General features: G+C 31.5%; 1 protein-coding gene across 4 annotated transcripts in view; it reads left to right on the top strand.

The window, feature by feature from the left end:
* Positions 1-20853, top strand: part of Ptbp2 (polypyrimidine tract binding protein 2) — a 69794-nt gene that overhangs the window by 22868 nt on the left and 26073 nt on the right. For all 4 annotated transcript variants that reach the window (XM_076863444.1, XM_076863443.1, XM_076863442.1 and 1 more), the window contains exons 4-7: positions 8379-8551; positions 9540-9683; positions 15660-15824; positions 15911-16021. In XM_076863444.1, the coding sequence (XP_076719559.1) occupies positions 8379-8551; positions 9540-9683; positions 15660-15824; positions 15911-16021 (593 nt within the window). The remainder of the gene's footprint in view (positions 1-8378; positions 8552-9539; positions 9684-15659; positions 15825-15910; positions 16022-20853) is intronic.

Below are 20853 nucleotides of genomic sequence, written 5' to 3'. Positions count from 1 at the left end.
ACAAAAAAATGTCTAATGGAAAACTAGAGAATTTACTGGTTAGGATTAATAGAATGGAGACAACAGAAGAAAGGTTGGAACTTGAATTCTGATGGATATAATTCATTCAGTGTTCACCCAAAGAAGACAAAATATACCTGTGGGACATTCAAGCAGTCTTAACATTTATATAATTGGAATTCCAGAGAATGAACAGATAAAATAGGCCAAAAAAAAAAAATGTGTCTTTTGCATATACGTGTGTATATTGTGTTCAGAAAATGGGGCAAAAAATGTATTCTATAAAAAGTATATTTTATATATGTGTGCATGGAACTAGAATGACCAAAAACTTGTAAAATATTAGAAGAAATATCAACAACATAGTTCTAAGAAACTCAGTAAACCTCACATGTAGATGTATGCTTAGATACATAATATTGAAAACTAATTATTGTAATATTAAAAACTAATCATAAAGAATACCTCTTATAAACAGCTAGGAAAAAGACATTTAACAGGAAATCAACACCTGTACTAAAATAACAGCTCACATCTTTAGACTGTGCGACATTGTAGAGCTGCAGGAAGGTAGAGAGGAGTATTGGTAATGGTAAAGATGTTAGAAAACAAAACTCGTCTCAATTTTGTTGAAATTCCATGTACTGTCTCTTAAAAATAACAAAAGAAGTATAGATAGCGAAAAGCTATAGTGAAAAAATTGGAACATTGACTGCCTATCAAGTGATTTTTGATAAAAGTGCAAAGTCAATTCAGTAGAGAAACAGTTTATTTGAGTGCTGAAAAAATTGGGTAGCGCCATATGCAAAAAAAAAAAAAAAACAACAACAACAAAAAACCCTAACTGGATCTGTATCTTCCAGTTCATATGAAAGTTAGCTTCAGATGGACCATGACCTAAATGTAATACCTAAAATAAAACTGCTGTATGAAAAATAGAAGATGTGATTTAAGGTTCAGCAGAAATTTCTTAGACATGACTCTAAAAGCACAGTCTATTAAAAAAACAAATGGATCTCGACATCAAAATTAAACATTTCTGTTCTTCAAAAGATATTTTTTTAAAAAAAATTTTTTTTAGTTGTTTATGGACCTTTATTTTACTCATTTATTTATATGTGGTGCTGAGAATCATACCCAGTGCCTCACACATGTGAGGCAAATGCTCTACCACTTAGCCATGACCCCAGCCCAAAAGACACTGTATTAATTTTTTTTTTTGTAGTTGTAGATGAACAGCATGCCTTTATTTTGTTTGTTTATATGTGTTACTAAGGATCAAACCCAGTGCTGCACACGTGCTAGGCAAGTGTTCTGCTACTGAGCTATAGCCCCAGCCCCAAAAGACAGTAAGAGAATGAAAAGATAAGCCATCAGGTGGCAGTACATCTCTACAAAGAAGTAGTTGACAAAGGACTTATATCCAGAATGTATATGTAAATTCAGAGTAAGTAAACTCAATAATGTGACTATTTTAACCAGTTGGCCAAAATATTTGAACAGGTAGTTCAGCAGAAAGATAATATGTTGAGACATAAACTCATGCACAATATCTTATTACTCTTTAGATAAATGTAGATTAAAGCTACAGTCAGATAACATTATATACCTGTGAGAATGACTAAACTTTAAAAAGACTGACCTTACCAAATGTTGGAAAGAATGTGGAGGAACTATGACACTCATAAAGTTGATACAAGTTTAAAATTATAGAACTATTTTGGATAACAATTTGTCAGTTTCTTAAAAAGTTAAATATTATTACTTTCTCTGTGATCCTTCTGTTTGCTAGGCATTTACCTAAGAAAAATGATGAAGATATATGTTCATTACAAAACTTGTATGTGAATGTTCGTAGCAGCTTCATTTGTAATAACCCCAAACTAAAACTATACAATTGTCCATCAGCAGAGGATGGATAGATGGGTTGTTGTTCTGGCATTATGTGTTGTTTCATACTATGGAAAATTGCTCAACCATGTTGAGTGAGTTATTGATTGTAACAGTAGGGTGAGTTTCCAAATTACATCGTGGGAAATATGGGAGAAAATCATCCTGTGTGATTATATTAATTTGAAATTCTACGAGATTTAAACTAAAGCAAATTGGTGTTTGCAAGAAGTATTGAGGATGGTAAAGGTGGTAGGAATAGGGTGGCAAGGGGACACAAGGAAACTTGGGAGTGATAGATATATACACAGTCATATCTTGGTGTCTGTGAGATTAGTTATAGACACCCCATACCAAAATCCAAGAATTCTCAAATCCTGTCAGAGTATTTGTATATAACCTACACACATCTTCCTGTATGTTTAAGTTATGTCCAAATTAATAATATCAATTCATTAATACATTATTTCTTTTGTGTGGATATAGTAGAGTTATCAGTGCATAGCAAATTCAAGCTTTTGTTTTTCAGAATTTTCTCAAATTTTTCACTTATTTTAAATCACAGTTGATTTAATCATTAGATGAGGAACTTTTGATCCAGAGAGCCAGCTATATTCTGTTGTTACATACGGATGCTATGCATGGATCCATATGTATGTGAAAATTTGTCACGTTATACACTTTAAATATATACATACTTATTAGAATGGCTAAAGTTCAGAATATTGACAGCACCAGATGTTGGTGATGATTTGGCCAACAGGAACCGTCATTACTGGTAGAAATGCCTAGTGGAGTAATTTGGAAAATTTTGTGATCTTTTACAAAACTGAACATACCTTTACCATACCATGTAAAGATTATGCCCCTGATATTTATTCAAGAAATTGAAATCTGCACACTGATGTTTATAATTGTCAAAATGTGAAACCAACTGAGATATCTTTAATTAGGTAAATGGATAAAAAGTATGGTACATTCAGACAGTGGAATCATATTCAGTGCTAAAAGGAAATAGGCTATCAAGCCATGAAAAGCTGTGGAGAAAATGCAACCATATCTCTATTTATCCATGTCCAACAAGTTTTTGTTACATTTTTGGAAAATCAAGGAGACATTGATTAAAAACTTACATACAGGTTAAAAAAGACATGGAGAAACCTTAAGTACATATTACCAAGTGAAAGAAACTAATATGAAAAGTCTGCATACCATGTAATTCTAACTATATGACATTCCGGAAAAGGTGAATCTATGGAAATATTAAGAAAAGAACAGTAGTTGGGTTTCAGATTTGGTGGGGGGATAGGTGAAGAACAGAGAGCATTTTTAAGACAGTGATGAAAATATTTGATACTTAGATGATGGTGGCATGCCATGCATTTGTCCAGAATCAAGATTTATGGGGGAGGGGGGCTGGGGTTGTGGCTCAGTGATAGAGCACTTGCCTCACATGTGTGAGGTACTGGGTTTAATTCTCAGCACCACATGTAAATAAATGAATAAAATAAAGGTCCATCAACAAGTAAAAAATATTTATAAAAAAGAAAGAAAAGAACGTATGACCCTGAGAGTGAACTCTAAACTCCACTGTGGGCTTTGTGTGATTATGATGTGTCAGTGTAGGCCTATCACTGGTAACAAATGCACCACAATGGTAAGAAAGTTGAGGTTGTTAAAGGTTTTGCCTTTTTGATTTTGCTGTGAATCTTAAAATTGCCTTAAAAACTGAAGTCTTAAAAATTACTTTTGTGTGTTGCATTACACTTCTTGGATAATACTAGTATAAGCAGTCTAATTAAAAAGCAGAGATTGTCAGACTAGACTAAAAAACAAGACATAACTATGCTGTCTAGAGACAGGTTGAAATGCAAGGACATAGGCTAATAATAAGGAAAGTTATATTCCTTGCAAATAACACAAGAAAGTTGTGTTTTTATTAACGTGAGACAATGAAATTCAGATCAGGGAGCATCACTAAGTATAAAAATAACATTTCATACTGCTTAAAGTTTCAGTTTATCAAAAATCCTAACATTCCCGAATTTGTATGCCAGTAATAACAGAACTTCAAAAACTAGAAAGAGAAACTAAGAAATCCACAATCTTAGATGCTTGAGCATTCTTCATAGTAGTTGATAACAATTAGATATGCCTTGCCTAAATAAAAAGACACAGTAGAGAGAATTTGAACAATGCTTTACATAACTCACATTTATAAAACTATACACAGTAACTGCAAAATATTTTTTCAAGTATATTCACCACAATAAAACATATATTGGATCATAAGGTAACAATAAAGTTCAAATTATTGAAAAAGCTTATATAGTTGCTGATTATCGTGGAATTAAATTAGAAATGAAAAAGTTAATAAAAGTACCAAATATTTAGAAATTACATAATTTCAAACAATCCATGGAAGAAAGAAGATATAAAAGGGTTTATTTTTGATTGGATGAAAATGAAAATCATCAAAATTTATTTGTTGTAACCTAAGAAGTGTATATGTAGGAAATATGTTTTGAAATACCTTTTCTAGAAAAAAGTACAGATGAAGTAAAGTTTTGAAGTGTTTTATTTTATATTTTTGTGCAGTTGAAAGCATGTTGGTGAGTGAGGCTAAAATAATAGATATACAAATTAAATGAGAAGATAATTTTTGAAGATTAAGTGTGAAAGTATTTATAATAAGTAGGTAAAAATAGGAAGACCTTGGTACTAATAGTTTTGAAAACCACAACAATCTTTGGGATATTCGGCAAGAAGTTCTAAGCAGATATGAAATGAGTTAGGGAAGTAAGAAAATGAGAAGTAGAAATTATTAAGAGGTGCTATGAGAAGAGAGACTCAGTAAGGAAGAGAGAGTTTAACAGTTCCTTGGTCACTAATGGGTGTGGTGATTTAAATTCTTGGCAGTACCAGTTGATTGAAACTGAAGGTAAAAGCCAGTGGATAACAAAGGTCAGTCCAGAAACTAGTGATGGACTGACAAGGGCAAAGATGTTCATTTGAGGAGTCCGTAAATATCCTCCTTAAGCTTGAGTCTTTAAAATAACTGAGTAGTATATGGAAAATGTTATTACTTTGTATCTCCAACTTATATGCATGAGTAAAAGCATTACTATATTCTTTGTTAATTGAATATAAAATTTTACTTTCCAAACTATTCTGGGTTTACCAGAATGGAAGAGAAAGGATCATGCGTAGAAGTCTAAATTATTCTGTGTTTCTAAGGAATCATAGATCTGAAGTCCAGACAGACCTAATTCTTTCTCTCTCATAGGGTAGATGTAGATGTTTCATAAGCTTAGGCCCTGCATTTTCTTTTGCCTTTTTATTAAGAATTCTCATTTCCCATTTTCACATTGTTACAGTAAAAGTTACTTAAAACAAAGACTTTCATAGCACCAACATATGAATGCTAGGTGGTTACTCTCTTGATACTGTTAACTGAGAATATCAGATAGTGGGAAGAGAGAGTAAATTTTGATGACTACCTGATAGCTGGCTTGGTTTTTGGGAAAAAAGGGAAAGACCTTTTTAGGTCATCATCTGTAATGTGAAATTTGTCTTTGGGATTATCTTGTAGCATAGTAGTTAGAACATAGGCCATAGAACCCATACTCTGGTTTTTAATACTTTTTCTACTACATCTGTCTTTACCACTTAGTACCCATTTTAGTAATTGAGCATTTAACTAGCTTTTACCTATAAATAGGATTGATGGGTCATAATAACAGCAATCTTAAGAGTTTTAAATTGCACAACCTGTTAACTTTTTGAATGTTATTATTGATGTAAAGGACAATCGCATCTTTCTATATTTTTTCCAAGAAACCAAGATTTTTATCTTATTCTTTGTCAATAGTATTCTACCTTCATCTGCTGCCACTGTCCAGAAAATGTGCAACACAAATCCAAAGCAATAAATTATTCTCTTAGTAGATTTAGGCAGGCTTTTGTATTGTGGGGATTATATTCTGAAAATCATTTGAAAGAAAAAGCCTTTTTTCCTTATAGGAATAACGATAGGTAGAATCTTTATTGTTAGTTTTCTCCCCTTGACTTACTCTCAGAAGGAAAAGGACACACAAAAGTAAGCGAAACTGAAATTTGCTGGTTTGAGTATCCTGAAACCATAACTCTTGGGGTTCAGCTTATGAAGTATTTGCCCTTGCTCTTCAAACTAGTGAAGAAGAATAAACTACAGATTTTCTATTCTTGAGACTGTTTTATCAGGAAAAGGCCTTAGTCCTACATCAGAGGAATATGTGTATGTGCTAAGTATATGTTTTAAGATACCTGTGTTTCAATTCCCTGCTTTAACTTACACAGACCTAATGATAATTTGTTAGATAAAATGATATAAAATAGAAAGTTGGGGAGCCTGTGTGTGCACAAATCTTCCTGAGTAATGAAAGGAGGTGTGAATAGCTTCCTTTAGTTGCTCATATTTCTGGAGTGTAGAAGAGCTAGCAAGCCAAGATTTTCAGAATAATATATTCAGAAACCTGAGCTCACTACTTTTCCTGTACAAAGGCAGCATAGGGTAATTATTAAATACATTGGCCAGCCATTCAAGTATATATGCCTAGGTGAAACTCTTAGTAAAATGATGGCTTTAAGTATAGCTTGACATATAATGAGTTCACATCTTATCTCATAGAGATACTTTCTGTGGTCATACAATAAAGTCATTCCTACCATCCTCTACCAGTCCTCAGATAAATCACTTTTAATCATATCACTCTGTTTTAGTTGATTTATAGCATTTATTATTACACAAGAAATTACTTGGTTTATGTACTAGTTAGTCTACCTCTCCTTTTATAGGAATTGTATTCATCTTTTATACAGCTGTATTTCCATAGCTTAAAGCAGTTCTAAACATATTTTTATACTCAGCAAATGTTTGAAGAATTAGTATGTAAATGAATTTTGAGGACAGATCAAGGTAATCTCAGAATTTTATTGATAACTTCTGAATGTACATTATATTATTTTAGATGGTATTGCAAGTTTGGGGGGAGTTTGATGAAATACATAAAATTTGATACAAAATAGAGTATGCATGTATGTTTCTGAATGGAGACAGTTTCTCAAAAAATAAAAAGGGCCAGGGATGTGGCAAATGATCCTGGGTTCAATGCGGAATACAAAAAAAAAAAAAAAAAAAAAAGCTAGGGGTTTGTGTCCTAATTTTGGTTAGAGTCTCAAATGTCAATTATTCTTGAGTACCTAGAAGATGATTAATGATTGATCTGGTTTAGTGGGTAAAGTGCACATCTTTTCAGATGATTCTGCATAAAACCTTGCCTATTTTATAGGCATCTTAATTAGAGATTTTTACTTTTTGTGAGCTTTAAAATGAAGGCAAGGAAATAATTTATTGATTGAAATATTAGTTTACTTTAAAGTTTAGTTACTGAGTTCATGAGTGATTTATAGTATGTTGATATTTGAGTTCATGAGTAATTTACAGTATGTTGATATTAATAGTCACAAAATATTTAAATACATAGATTGTATGGTGATAATAACAAATTAGGAGAGTCTCATGGTATGGATTGATTACATAATCATTTTTATTTTATTCTCTCCTTTCATCCTATTGTTTAGTAGAACATTTTCTAAGTTTAACAATGTATAATTTCTCAGGTAAAATTATGAACTTCCTGATTTTTATTAACCCAATTTTTTCCATTTTTTTTTCACATTTATCAGTACCCCATGCAGAGTTTTGCTTTCTATAGCTTTATTTACCGGCTTCAGCCTCAGCTGAAAATATTGAATAGAAAATTCCAGAAATAAAAAATTCATAGGTTATTAGTGTTGTACTATTCTGAGTTCTGTGATGATATCTCTTGTCCTACTCCCCCAAAATGTGAATCATCCCTTTGTTCAGTGTATCTACATTGTATGAGCTAATCCCGACACTTAGTAGCCATCTTGGACATAAGATTGTCTAGGTACCCAGTGTTTGTGTTCTAGTAACAATTTACTTGGCCCTAAAGTTCAGACTTTCATTTCAGTTTGTTACAATTGTTTTCTTTTATCTCTTATCATGTCTAATTTATAAATGAAATTTAATCATAGGTTAGTATGCATAGGAAAAAAAACAATGATATATGTAGAATTTGGTATTATCCATGATTTCAGACATACACTGGGAATCTGGGAATGTATTCAGATAAGGGGGACCTGATATATTTGTGTTGGTCTGCAAAAGGATGACTAAATTGCAGTAATTGTTTTTTAGTTATTGTATGGATTCTTTATGAAATTGCATTTTTATATTTTGGCTAATCACTGTATTACTATGTATATCAGAAATATTACTTAATAGCAATCATAACTTAATGGCTAACGTAATTTTATTTAATAATAATTGATGGATATGGTTTTCTCCATTTTATTGAAAGCCCAATTTTTGAAATTTTAGGAATCGCTTAAGTGTAAAGACTGTGTTTTTAAATATTTTTCAGCCAATGGTAATGATAGTAAGAAATTTAAAGGAGAAGATAAAATGGATGGTGCTCCTTCTCGTGTACTTCATATTCGAAAATTACCTGGTGAAGTGACAGAAACTGAAGTTATTGCTTTAGGCTTACCTTTTGGTAAGGTAACCAACATCCTTATGCTGAAAGGAAAAAACCAGGTATATTTCTTTCAAGGTTTATGAAATGTAAAACCACAAACTATTCAGCAAACTAGTTTACTTAACAGTGGCCCTACAGTTCAAATTTTTATTTCATTATATTGTTATAATTTTGATTAACTGTCACTTAGTAAAAGGATTAGTTTTCTGAAAAAAAATATTTTAAATGTATTCCTCTAACTTTTCCTGGTAGTTGCATATGGGAAACTACTGCTAGATAGCAAAAATGAATGAGTCACAGCAATTTTCAGATTTTATCTTTTGAACTCATTTTATCACTTTGGTTTTGAGGAAGAGTCAGAATGACGTTGTGGCAAATACAAATGAAGTATTTCTTTTATTGTATTTCTTGTATTGTATTTTTTTCTTTGTGATTTCAGAAATCAGTAGGGATGCTGGTAGCGTTTTAACCTTAAGTTTATCCAATGAAAATATTTATCTGGTAGCATTTAACGGAAATTAGTCATTAAATCTGGATATTCTTCATTTAGCATGTGTAACAGCATTAGGGGTCAGGTATAATAAATAGGAAATCTTGTCTTAAAATTTCTAAATACTATTTAGATGAATTTATAAAATTAATATTCTCCTGTCTATAGCTGATATTAATCTAACCTTCAATATTTAATTACTTTGAGACCTCCTATATTTTCTAGGTTAGGAGCATTAGAATTCTGATGCTGGAAAATGTTTATATTTTATTTAGTTTTTAATTGATAGAAATAGATTTGTGAGCTATGGAAAGTAGAATGCAGCAGCAGAGTGTATGCAAATGCTTTCTTAGGTTAGCTTTAATTGTATACTGAAACTTCAGTAAGACACTTCTAATTTTTCTTCTTAGAGCATGTAAATTAACATCAAGGTTATATTTTAGATTGCATAGATATTTGAATTATAATTCATTATTTATTTGAGTTTAATTCATAGTATTATATATATATATATATATATATATATATATATTATTTTTTGCTATTTAAATTATCAGGCATTTTTGGAACTGGCAACAGAGGAAGCAGCTATTACTATGGTTAATTACTATTCTGCTGTGACACCTCATCTTCGGAACCAACCAATTTATATCCAGTACTCCAATCACAAAGAACTAAAGACAGATAATACATTAAACCAAGTGAGTATATGTGGGTACATAAATAAAATGGCTTCAAATGTATTAAGAATCTCATAAGTAAAAGAAGATAAAATGTATAGCCATGCAGAAGATGTTTAAGAAGATAAAATCTATAGCCATGCAGAAGATATTTCCGTAGGCATTTTCTTATTATTTTTAAGGTGTTTTTATGCATAATATTCCTAAGTATTAAATATCATATTCTTATTTAAATTCCTCTAATGCCCTGGTTAGAAGTTTGTTTTGTTTTTTTTTTTTCTTGTTGCAAGTTAAAATTTTGTGTAGATACAAATGTTCTGTTTATGATATAGAACTTACTATTAGCATAAATTGTACTGCCGCTTAGATTTTAAGTTGGATGTTCAGTGCCTTTGGTAATTTGATTCTTTATAGTAGACCTTCATTTCTTATAGAAAAAATTCCTTTGAAGATGTGTTAATAATTTTCCTAGAATATAAAACCTAAGAAGAAAAAATATATGAATGTATTATTGGTTTTATAAAAATATGGTACAGAAAATGTTATTTAAAATTATGTTCAAAAATAGCATACAAATGTGTTTGTATGCTATATATGTAGGATTGCTGTAAAAACTTTCTTTTTAAATATTTTTCAGCCAATTATACCTTTGTGTTGAGTAATATAAATATAGTAATATACACTATATCTTATTTTATTGAAAATTTAACAGGAAATAATTCCTGATAAATTTTTATCACTTTGTAAAAAGTGACCTGAGATCCCCTTGATAGTTTTCAAAAAATAAGCTTGTAATGTTTTTGCCTAAAAGGGCTAATATTTTAGCTGTTTTTGTTGGTTTAATTTTCAAAATAAACTCTTAATTCCTTCTGATGAAGTGAACTTCTAAAATACCACGAAATATACCAAAAAGAATATCTGTTCTTTATTTTTTTAACTTAGTTTTTACATTTGTTTTTACTATTTATTTTAAATTGATAAATAATAATTATGTAGTGTTTATGGAGTATAATGTGAGATTCGATACATGTATACATTTTAGGATGATCAAATCAGACTAACTTATCTACCATCTCAAATATTTTCCATTTTTTTGTGCTGAAAACATTTAAAATTCATTCTTTTAGCTATTCTGAAACATAAAATATGTTATTATTAACTGTAGTTTTCAAGCTGTACAGTAGATCACCAGAACCTGTTCCTTCTGAGACTTTGTATCCTTAGACGAACCTCCTCACACCCTCCCATACCATTGCTGTCTTGGTAGCACTGTTGGCTCTACATTTGTGAATTGTTTTTTCAGAGTCTACATTTAAGTAAGATCATGTGGTATTTGTGTCTCTGTGTCTGTTTTATTTCATTTAATATGCTCTGAAAATGGAATTAATTATCCTAATTTATTAGTATTTTTATTAAAATAATTTGTGAACACATTTTTATTTTATTTTATGTTTGCTGTGCTGGGTATCATATTTAGGACCTTGCACATGCTAGCCAAGCTGTCTATCTACCCCTTAGTTATACCACCAGCACCACATTCTTGCTTTAAAAAAAAAAAAAAAATTGAAAGAAAGCAATGAACAAAGAATAAAAATAAAGAGTCTGTAGAAGGATGTATGTGGGAGAGAGGAAATTGTAATTTAAAATAGGATGACCACTGAAAGCCTATTGAGAAGGAACATTGGAATACTGAATTACAAAGTGGTTAAGGAGTAAGCCACTTATTCCAGTCAGAGTTATTTTAGACTGAACAAAGAATGCAAAGTTCCTTCTGTTCAGGGGAGTGGGGAAAAAAAAAACTGTTTTGAAGTCATAGTTTTAATTTTAAATGTCCTTCAATCTTTTTTATATTGTAGTTGTCGCATCTTAGGACTTATTCTTTGAGAATTTCAATTACAATATTTTTTAAAAACCTTAGTATACACTGAATTGTCTTTCTTGTTCAGTGTTAGCTGTTTATTTTGTTCTCACTCTCCTCTAAACCTTTTGTTTGTTCATATTTCAGAATGCATAGATTTTGTTTTCCCCATAGGGTAAAGTAATGAGGAGTTGAATACTAAGCTGGTTCCCCCATCCCCACCACCATTAGTGCTAAAGAGGCATTTAATCTGAGCCAACAAAACTTCCTTTAGAACTTCTGATGACTTTAAGGGAGGGTGTGTTATTATTTTTGTTTTTCAGTTGTAGGGGCTGTCAAAGGAGGAAAGAGGAGTTTAGCTGTTTGTACATTGGCTAGATGTTCCATTAATCCTTTTGTATTCACTCTCTTCCCTTCTCCTGCAAACCTGTCTGGTTTTAATCTGATTTCTGTAATTGTCATCCATTCATTGCTATGTTTTTACTCTGTCTTCTGTTCCTTTTGGTTCCATTCCTTTTTCCTTTTCTGGGGAATTTAATTTTCAGCTAATGATGACCTTCTTTGCCTTTAGTGATTGCATTTGTTTCATTTGCTATACACTTACAGGAATTAGAGCTTCCTAATAGAAGAGAGACAAAATGAAATATATTTTAACCATAAATTCTCCTACAATCCTTCATTAATTACCAAACCCTATCAGTTCATTATTAATTTTCTACCTACTGTATTTCACTGCATAATCATTGCCGATTTTATGCCAAATTATTTTCGCATAAGAGAGGGGTGTGACGATTAGGTGAAACCTTTTTAAAATTGTGCCAGTATTACTTCAGAATTATCTATTACTAAACTGGCTTTGCAAGATTAGGGTGTATGCAGTATTCATGATTATATGTCCAAACTGGTGCACATCATTTCTTTGTGATAGTTTAGCAAACATTTTTCCAACATGGGAAAAAGAAAGTTAACACATAGTTGTTACTGATTTGTGCATTACAGTCTAAATATTACACTTGATAAAATTTACTACAGTGTTGCAAAGTATGTACTTAACGAAATTTAATCTCTTGTGTCTGAAGATTCTGCACTGCTGATTGGTTTCATTATCTGATATGCTGTTCTCAATGCCACTTATATAAAATTTATTTACTGTTAGTAGTGCAGCATTGTAAACAAACCACACAAGTCAGCTTTCAGAATATACTGACAACGTGTGTGCATTGAGAATTCTGGGCTTGTGGCTCACAGTGCGCAAGAAGACAAATGCACATCCATATGCCACTGGTGAATACATTGCTGCTCTATTTACGTTTTAATCAGAGTGATCAACAGTTATACCATGCAACAAGTATGCAAAGGTTATAGTGGCAACAATTGGGCCGTAAAATATGGTAGTTTTTGCCATCTCTCCTGCTACATATATTGCTCAGACACTATTGTCTCTTGGCTATATTACAACAGTTTCTTTACCAATCTACTTTCTTTTCCTCCTTGAATTTTTTTTTCTAGTACAACCAAGTCCATATCTTTCTAAAGCACACAAGCCCAACTAAGTTATTCCCCTGCAGCAGGTCCTTCTCATGAATAAAGATCTATTCCAAGGTGACTACTATATATATTTTTTGTCTTGTGGCCATCTGTTTTCCTATACTTCTGTCTTGAAAGTAATGATAGGTCCTCTAACATGACATGGTTTCTCTTCATTTTAGTCTTTACTACCACTGTGCTCTCAACTATACATGGAATATTGTGCTCTGCTTGCCTTTGCACCAATTTTTCACTCCATACTTTACATGGCCAGTTGTTAAATCTAGCTGTTTCTTTTTTTAGAAAGCTGTCCCTGATCCACAAATAGTGGATTGGGTTTGAGGGCTTTTAATGCAGATTAAAATCACAGTAAGATACTACCATAAACATGCCAGATTGGCTAAAATTTTTAAAATATGTATTATCAAGTGATTGGTGTTAATGTAGAGAAGCTAATATACAAGAGGTGGAATATAAATTGATAGAAAACCTGGAGTACCCACTAAAGTTGGACATAGGCATGTCTTTGACTTAGTAAATCTAATCCTAGTTATGTATTTGAGAGAACCTATTATATATGTGAAACAAAAGACTCATTCAAGAAAGTTCATATAACTATATATAATACCCCAAAGGTGGAAGTGATCTAAGTATCCAGCAACAATAGAATAAATTTTGGTGTATTTATTCTTTGGAATACTGTGTGGCAATAAGAATGATAAGCTATTGGTACCTGCAAAACATAGGTGTTTATCATAAAATAATGTTTATTGAAAGAGGCCAGATGAAAACAGAATATATATGGTATTATTCCATTTATATAACTGTGACCAGGCATGAGTTGGACTTCTAGAGCATTAATAATGTCCTTTTTTAAAAATAGGGGTAATTATTTTACAGAGATGTGCAGTTTGTGATATTTTATTGAGCACCATTCGTAGGATTAGTGTCCTTGTCTCTGTATATGATTTTTCCCCCCTCCACTACTGGGAACTGGAGCAAGGGGTACTTTCCCACTGAGCTATATCCTCAGCCCTTTTAATTTTTAATTTCAAGACAGAGTCTCTAAGTTCCTAAGGTAAGTCTCAAACTTGGAAACCTCTTGCTCAGCCTTCTGTGTTGCTGGGATTATAGGCATGTGCCACCACACCTAGTTTCTGTGTATATGTAGTGTTTTGATAAGTTCATTTAAATCTAGATTAGCCATCTTAATTGCATGAATAGAAAAATAAACATCTAATAAGTCATTTGTTACTGATAGAAGAGAACACAGTTGTTAGGCTAAAAAAGGAAGATGGAGAACAATGAATAATATTAGGAAAAAAGTATGAAATAGTTGCATGCATATATGTCTATATATGTAGATAGCCATCTCTGGAGTAATACCCAAGATCATTTTGGTATTGGGATGATAAGGGAAAACAGACTTGTGAGTCGCAAGAGAAACTTCACCTTTTATTTTAGTTCAATTGTATATTATGAGCATTTGATTCCTATTTTTTAAAAAGCATTTCATTATTTGTAACAGTATATGTTAGTGCTTTTCTAAGTTGTGGTATTTTGTGCTCGTTATATGTTAAGAACATGATCACTAAAGAGGAAAATAATATTGCAGTGAACTACTTAAAATAATTAGAAAAATTAAGTACTCTAGAAACCTTTTAAAATATATTTTCCATAGTAGCATTAGGGTGTCTATTATAAATATTCACCATGTCTCAAAAAAACAGGTTTTAATTGAGTTACTTGAGCTAATATATATAAGTTCACAGTTCATTATTTAATTTAAATGATGAGGTTTGTCTAGATGAGATTTGGTACTTCTTAAGTCTCAAGCAACATGATCCCTGGTAGTATTTCAGGGATTCTTACTTATTTTTATTAGTGAACATTCTTATTTATTCCTATTGATGTCCTAATTCTTTTGTGTTCTCCTTCCATTTCATCTATCACTGTAGTATGTTTATATTCTGATTTATCTGCAAATGTAGATTTTTCAAACCATAAATTAATGTAAAGAGATTTGTCATTGTTATGTGTAATAATTATTTACTTTGGTGTGTGTTTTCTAACATTGGATAAGGTAGGAAGAAATTATTTTCTTATCAGAAATCTGTCAGAGTAATAGAAAAAGGTATATTAGTGATAATATACGGTTTTTTTAATGCATTGAACATTTGTTTGACAGATTTCCTAAAACTACTGTATTTTTTCACTTTTATGTTAATCTTTCACACTTAAAGCTCAGAGTCTTATAATATTCTATGAGTTAGAACAAATTTTTTGAATAATCCAGTAGTTTTCTTGTTGAGATTTGCTGTGTACCTATTTTATGGAATGAATAATGTTAGATTAAAGCTTTATTGTTTCCTAAAGAAAAGTTTTTGTTAACCATTTCTGGTTTATATATGTATATATAAATCAGATCACATCCTGTTATATTGCCTATTTTTGATTGTTTGTCCAATGTTGGTGCCAAAACCTAAGTAACATTTTTAAAATAATACCAGTAGAATATGTGAATTACAGACAGACCATAGTATAACATGTAACAAAGTATGAGTGAAAATGATAGGCGTCTTTTTAAAACTACTTTCTTTTTACATTTTCAGCGTGCACAAGCAGTGCTTCAGGCTGTGACAGCTGTCCAGACAGCAAACACTCCTCTTAGTGGCACCACAGTTAGTGAGAGCGCAGTGACTCCAGCCCAGAGTCCAGTACTTAGAATAATTATTGACAATATGTACTACCCTGTAACACTTGATGTTCTTCACCAAGTAAGTTTAATTTACATACTTATCTACAAAGAGAAGAAATAGTAATATAGTAGAGAAGAAATGTTTTGCTTTTAATGTTTTAACAGATATTTTCGAAGTTTGGTGCTGTATTGAAGATAATCACATTTACAAAAAACAACCAGTTTCAAGCTTTGCTCCAGTATGGTGATCCAGTAAATGCTCAACAAGCAAAACTAGTAAGTCTAGAGCTTCTTTTGAGTTAGTGGTATTTTTTCATTTATTTATATATATATAAAATATGTATATATTATATATATAATGTACCCCTATGTATATTTATTATTTACATATACATAAAATATGTATATGCTTTATATATATATATAATGTACCTATGTATAGTGTTATAAATCAATATTTGTGATATATACCTATGCATATATAACATAATATATTGATCCTTATGTAACTTAATAATGCATATAGCATTATAGATAGTAAAAATATTAACATAATTTAGGATACCTTAATAATTATAAAAATGTATATTTTAAAGATAATCATGACTGTAGTTATATAGACTTGAATTATTTTACACTTTTTAAAATTTTTTTTATTACATTTTTAAGTGCAAAGTTTTGTGCTATTGAGAAGATAGGAGTGTATTGTGCATGCACACCTTTATCAAGATTTTTTGTAGTTTCCAATGGGAGTTTCAAAGTAATTTTGAGATAGTTTGGATTAAATATATAATGTAAATGTAGTTCAAATGCTGTGATAAGTTTTGATTTAAGATTATATCTTAATATTCTTTTAATGATTTCCTTTTTTAATAAAAACAGATTTCTTAAATAGATTCTGCTCTTTAATTCATATCTTTTTTTTTGTTTGTTTGTTTGGCATTGTTAGATATGGAGGGGAAGAGATTTACTAATAGAAATAAATTTCTGCATGTTCCCTGCCATTGAAAACTACCATGCTAGTATATTTTGCTTCCAAATGGCTAAATCTTCTTTTTCATGTATCTTACTTAATTCTATTTTATTGTCTGTTTAACTTTCTGTGCCATATTTTCTCATTATTATTATTCCATTAATTAAACCATTAAAAATACATTATGAAACCATTAAATCTTTATATACCTTTGTCTTAGCTCATTTTCTTTCTTTCCCTTATTTTTAAACTAATTATGGTTTCTAGTATTACAGTGCTTCTCTTGATCAAGATTATTTATTTGGAACTCAGACCATGTTTGACTTTTGCTTCATTGTATTTTCATCCTCAGTTTCATTTGGGGAGTTGCTTTAGGTAGCAGAAACTCTGTACTACTAATAATAGCATAATTATAATAGTTTACCAAGTACTCTTATCTCATTTTTTTCTCACCATTAATCTCTGTTTTAAAGAGAATAGGGTTTTTTCCCCTTCCTTTATTACAGAATGATGCCAAGATCATTTTTTTTATAAAAAAGGTGAATTGCTTATAATACACACAATCTGTAAGGTAGACATTTTTCAGATAGTCTTTTTATTCAATATGTTGCTACTCGCTCAGTGGTTCCCAGGTTATGTGAACTCATCTTACTGTGCTTTCCTTTTAAGGCATAGGTTAACTATGATCATTCTTTTTTCCCCAAAAATAATGGTTCTTGACATGCACTGACCCCGCCCCCAACATTGTATATTGTATATAAAAAAATATAATATTTTCTATACATCGAGTTACCAAAATCAGTGTTATGTTTTTATTAGGAGACAATGTAGAAGCCATGGTTTTAACAGCATTTTTTGCAACTTTAATTATATTTTAAAATGGTGTACATTTTTTTGATGTGGAATATTTTATTTGCCATTCTCTTCTGATCCTAGAGGAAAAGTATTTGGTAAAGAAACAGTGAAGAAGGGGATAGGAAGGGCAGCAGAATACAACAGACACTAGTATGACAGTATGTAAAAACGTGGATGTGTAACCGATGTGATTCTGCAATCTGTATACGGGGTAAAAATGGGAGTTCATAATCCACTTGAATCAAATGTATGAAATATGATATGTCAAGAGCTTTGTAATGTTTTGAACAACTAACAATAAAAAGAAAAACAAACAAAAGAAACAGTGAAATAGGATTTGATTAGAAGTTTTAGTGCATTGGGCTGTAATTCTTACAGGAAAAATATGTGTGCATCTTGTCTGAAGTAATCTGTAGTTACATTTAATTTCATGAAAAAAGAGTGCCTCAATTATGTTATGTGTTTGAGATTTTCATTTAACCAGTCTTTGGTGTGCTGATAAGAAGCATTAAACCACAGGTGTTTGTGTATGTTTATCTTCACTCACTTATATCTTCTCTACAAAGATCTAAAATTATAATTAATTCTAAGAGAGGAGGTGAGTATGTTGTTAAGTATGTATTCTATATTCTGGTAATTGAACTACCATGGCACTTAAGAAGGGAAAACATCTTTATTTTCTAAGCTTTCTTGCCCCATTGTTATATGATCTAGACTTCTTGGTAAAATTTTTGATAACTTCACTTCTGCACATTCTTCATAGCTGCATCAAGGCTGTACTCAAAGAACATTGAATATTGTATTATCTGATAATTGTTATCAGTTAAACTCATGAGCATCATCTACAAAGAGACCTATTCTTGCTTGAAAAATCTCTTTCCTTCAAGAAGAATGTTGTCTTTCACAGTGACCATATCAGATAGAAATTTCCCCTTCAACTGTGTCTTTACTCACTCTTACTTATTTGTAGAAAAGCATCTGATGGAAACTCCATTAATTAATTTTTTAAAAATCTATATGTGCACCAATCTTTCTCTTTGAATAAAAGGTATAGATATTTCTTTACCTAAGATCAGTAAAAAACAGATCCCATAATCTACTGCCTCCTAAGACACTTGGCACTGTCATCTCTTCTTTCCCTTTTATTTTCTCTGTATTGGCTACTTTTATCCAGTAGGTTCAAACCTCTTCTATTTTAAATTTACCCCAACTTCAGGTAACTCTCCATCTATAATTCTAGATACCTTTCCGACTATCACCCTGCTTCTCCTCTCCCTTTTGATTTATAACTAGACTTCTTTAATAAGCTGTCTTTGCTGTCTACAACTTGAATATCCTCTTTATTTTTCTAGTGTAATTTTATTTCAGCCCTGTTTACCCAAATTAGTCTTCTGAGTATCACCAGTGATCATTAAGAGTACCTAAATCCCTATCGTATTATTCAGTATTAAATGAGGGTAACATTTGACACAGTAGACCACTGTCTTTAACATTTTCTCTACTGGTCTCTCAATACTTCTCACCTAGATTTATCCTCTTTGGGTATTTCTTGTTACATCCTTCTGACTTGAAAGCCTTATCTATTCTCACAGCTCATTCTTGGTTATGCATACCATATCATTTTCTCTAGCTCAGACCTTTTCTCAGTGACTCCAGTCCAAGAATGCAGTAGACCATTGGACCCTTTCAAATGAGTATATTCAGCTTCTGCTTCTTGCATTTCCTATGTCACAGCATAAGGTACCAAATTGAGTCTCTTCAGCAATCCAGAAAACAGAATTATTCTTCTTTCTTCCAGTCTAGCACCAAATATTGATTCTAGCTCCTAAATTTCTGTTTGAATCTGATCAATTGTCTCCAGCTCTCCTGTTACCTAAACAGGTATTTTTCAGAGAACTGATATCTGAGGCTTTTAGGGGCTTTTGCCTAAGTACAAAGCAGCATACTTCTAGCTACAGTATGCCGACTATTGATGTTGATGTAAATTATAACACAGTTTCTTATCTTCATGCAGAGTGGCTTGGGCTGCTGGTTCATGGACTTTTTTTTGAGTAGCCCTGGTCTTAGCCATCCTCTCAGAAATCTCTGCTTATTGGTCTTTTGACTAAACTCACCACTTTGACATCTTCCCCTACACCCATTATTTTTCCACAGAGTACTGAGAATAGTCTCAAAATTTTATTTCTTCTATTCTCAGTGCCTTTTAGTGATTGACTTTTGTCCTTTAGGATAAAGTCTAAAGTCATTAACATAACTTATGAGATTATAAATCATTCCTTAACTTGCTTCTCCTGTCTTATCTCCCATCTCTTTGGCTCTATTGAACTTTAAGTTGCTTGCATATGCTGTTTTTTCGGATCCTTTAGGTTTACAAGTTGCTATTTCATTTGCTACTAGTGCTTTTTTATCTCCTTATGCTTAACTTCTGCTCATCTTCCTCTTTCAAGTATCAGGTTAGAAGTCTTGTCTCAGAAAGTTCTTCTTTATCACCTGGATTAGATTTTTATAATTATTTGTTAAGTGTCTGTGTATTTTCTGTCAGATTATACATTAAGGTGGATACCATGTCAGTTTCGTATCTGTTACATTTATTGAACATTGACATTTAAGTTGGTAATCAAAAGCCATACTAACAATCCAGTTATCAAAAAGAAACTGATCGTGTGCACAACTGTAATCCCAGAGGCTCTGGAAGCTGAGGTAGAAGGATCTTGAATATAACATATTTTAAGAAACTCTGCCCCATTTTCCTTTTAAGTATTTTGAAGATGTTTTCTTGACTTTTAATTCCTTTCTTTCTGAATGTCCTATTATCATTCATAGATAATTGTTCTCCTGCATGTGATTTGTTCTTCTGATCAAAAACATTCTATTTGTCTTGATTTGTTTTTTCAGCAAGTTGACTGAAATGCAACCTAATATGATTTGCTGTTTTACCTTTATTGGGTTCACTGATCTTAGATCAGTAAGTGTATGGTTTGCCAGTTGTTTGTTTTTTTTTTTTTTTTTTGGTACCAGGCATTGAACCCAGGGGCGCTTACAACTGAGCTATACCCTCAGTTCTTTTTAAGAATTTTTAATTTTTATTTTTAGACAAGGTCTTGGTAAGATCCTGAGTACCTCCAACTTGTGATCCTCCTGCTTCAACCACCTGAGTTGCTGGGATAATGTGTGCACCACCACATACAGCTTCTTTGACTTTAAAAAGTGCAACTATCATGGTTTGTTTGTTTGTTTTTTGGTACTGGGGATTGAACTCAGGGATTTTTGACCACAGAGC

This window comes from Callospermophilus lateralis, chromosome 7 (assembly GCF_048772815.1).
Source record: "Callospermophilus lateralis isolate mCalLat2 chromosome 7, mCalLat2.hap1, whole genome shotgun sequence".
NCBI classification, from domain to species: Eukaryota; Metazoa; Chordata; class Mammalia; order Rodentia; family Sciuridae; genus Callospermophilus; species Callospermophilus lateralis.
The sequence above is the reverse complement of the archived record's forward strand: the minus strand, read 5'-3'. Positions and strand labels throughout refer to the sequence as shown.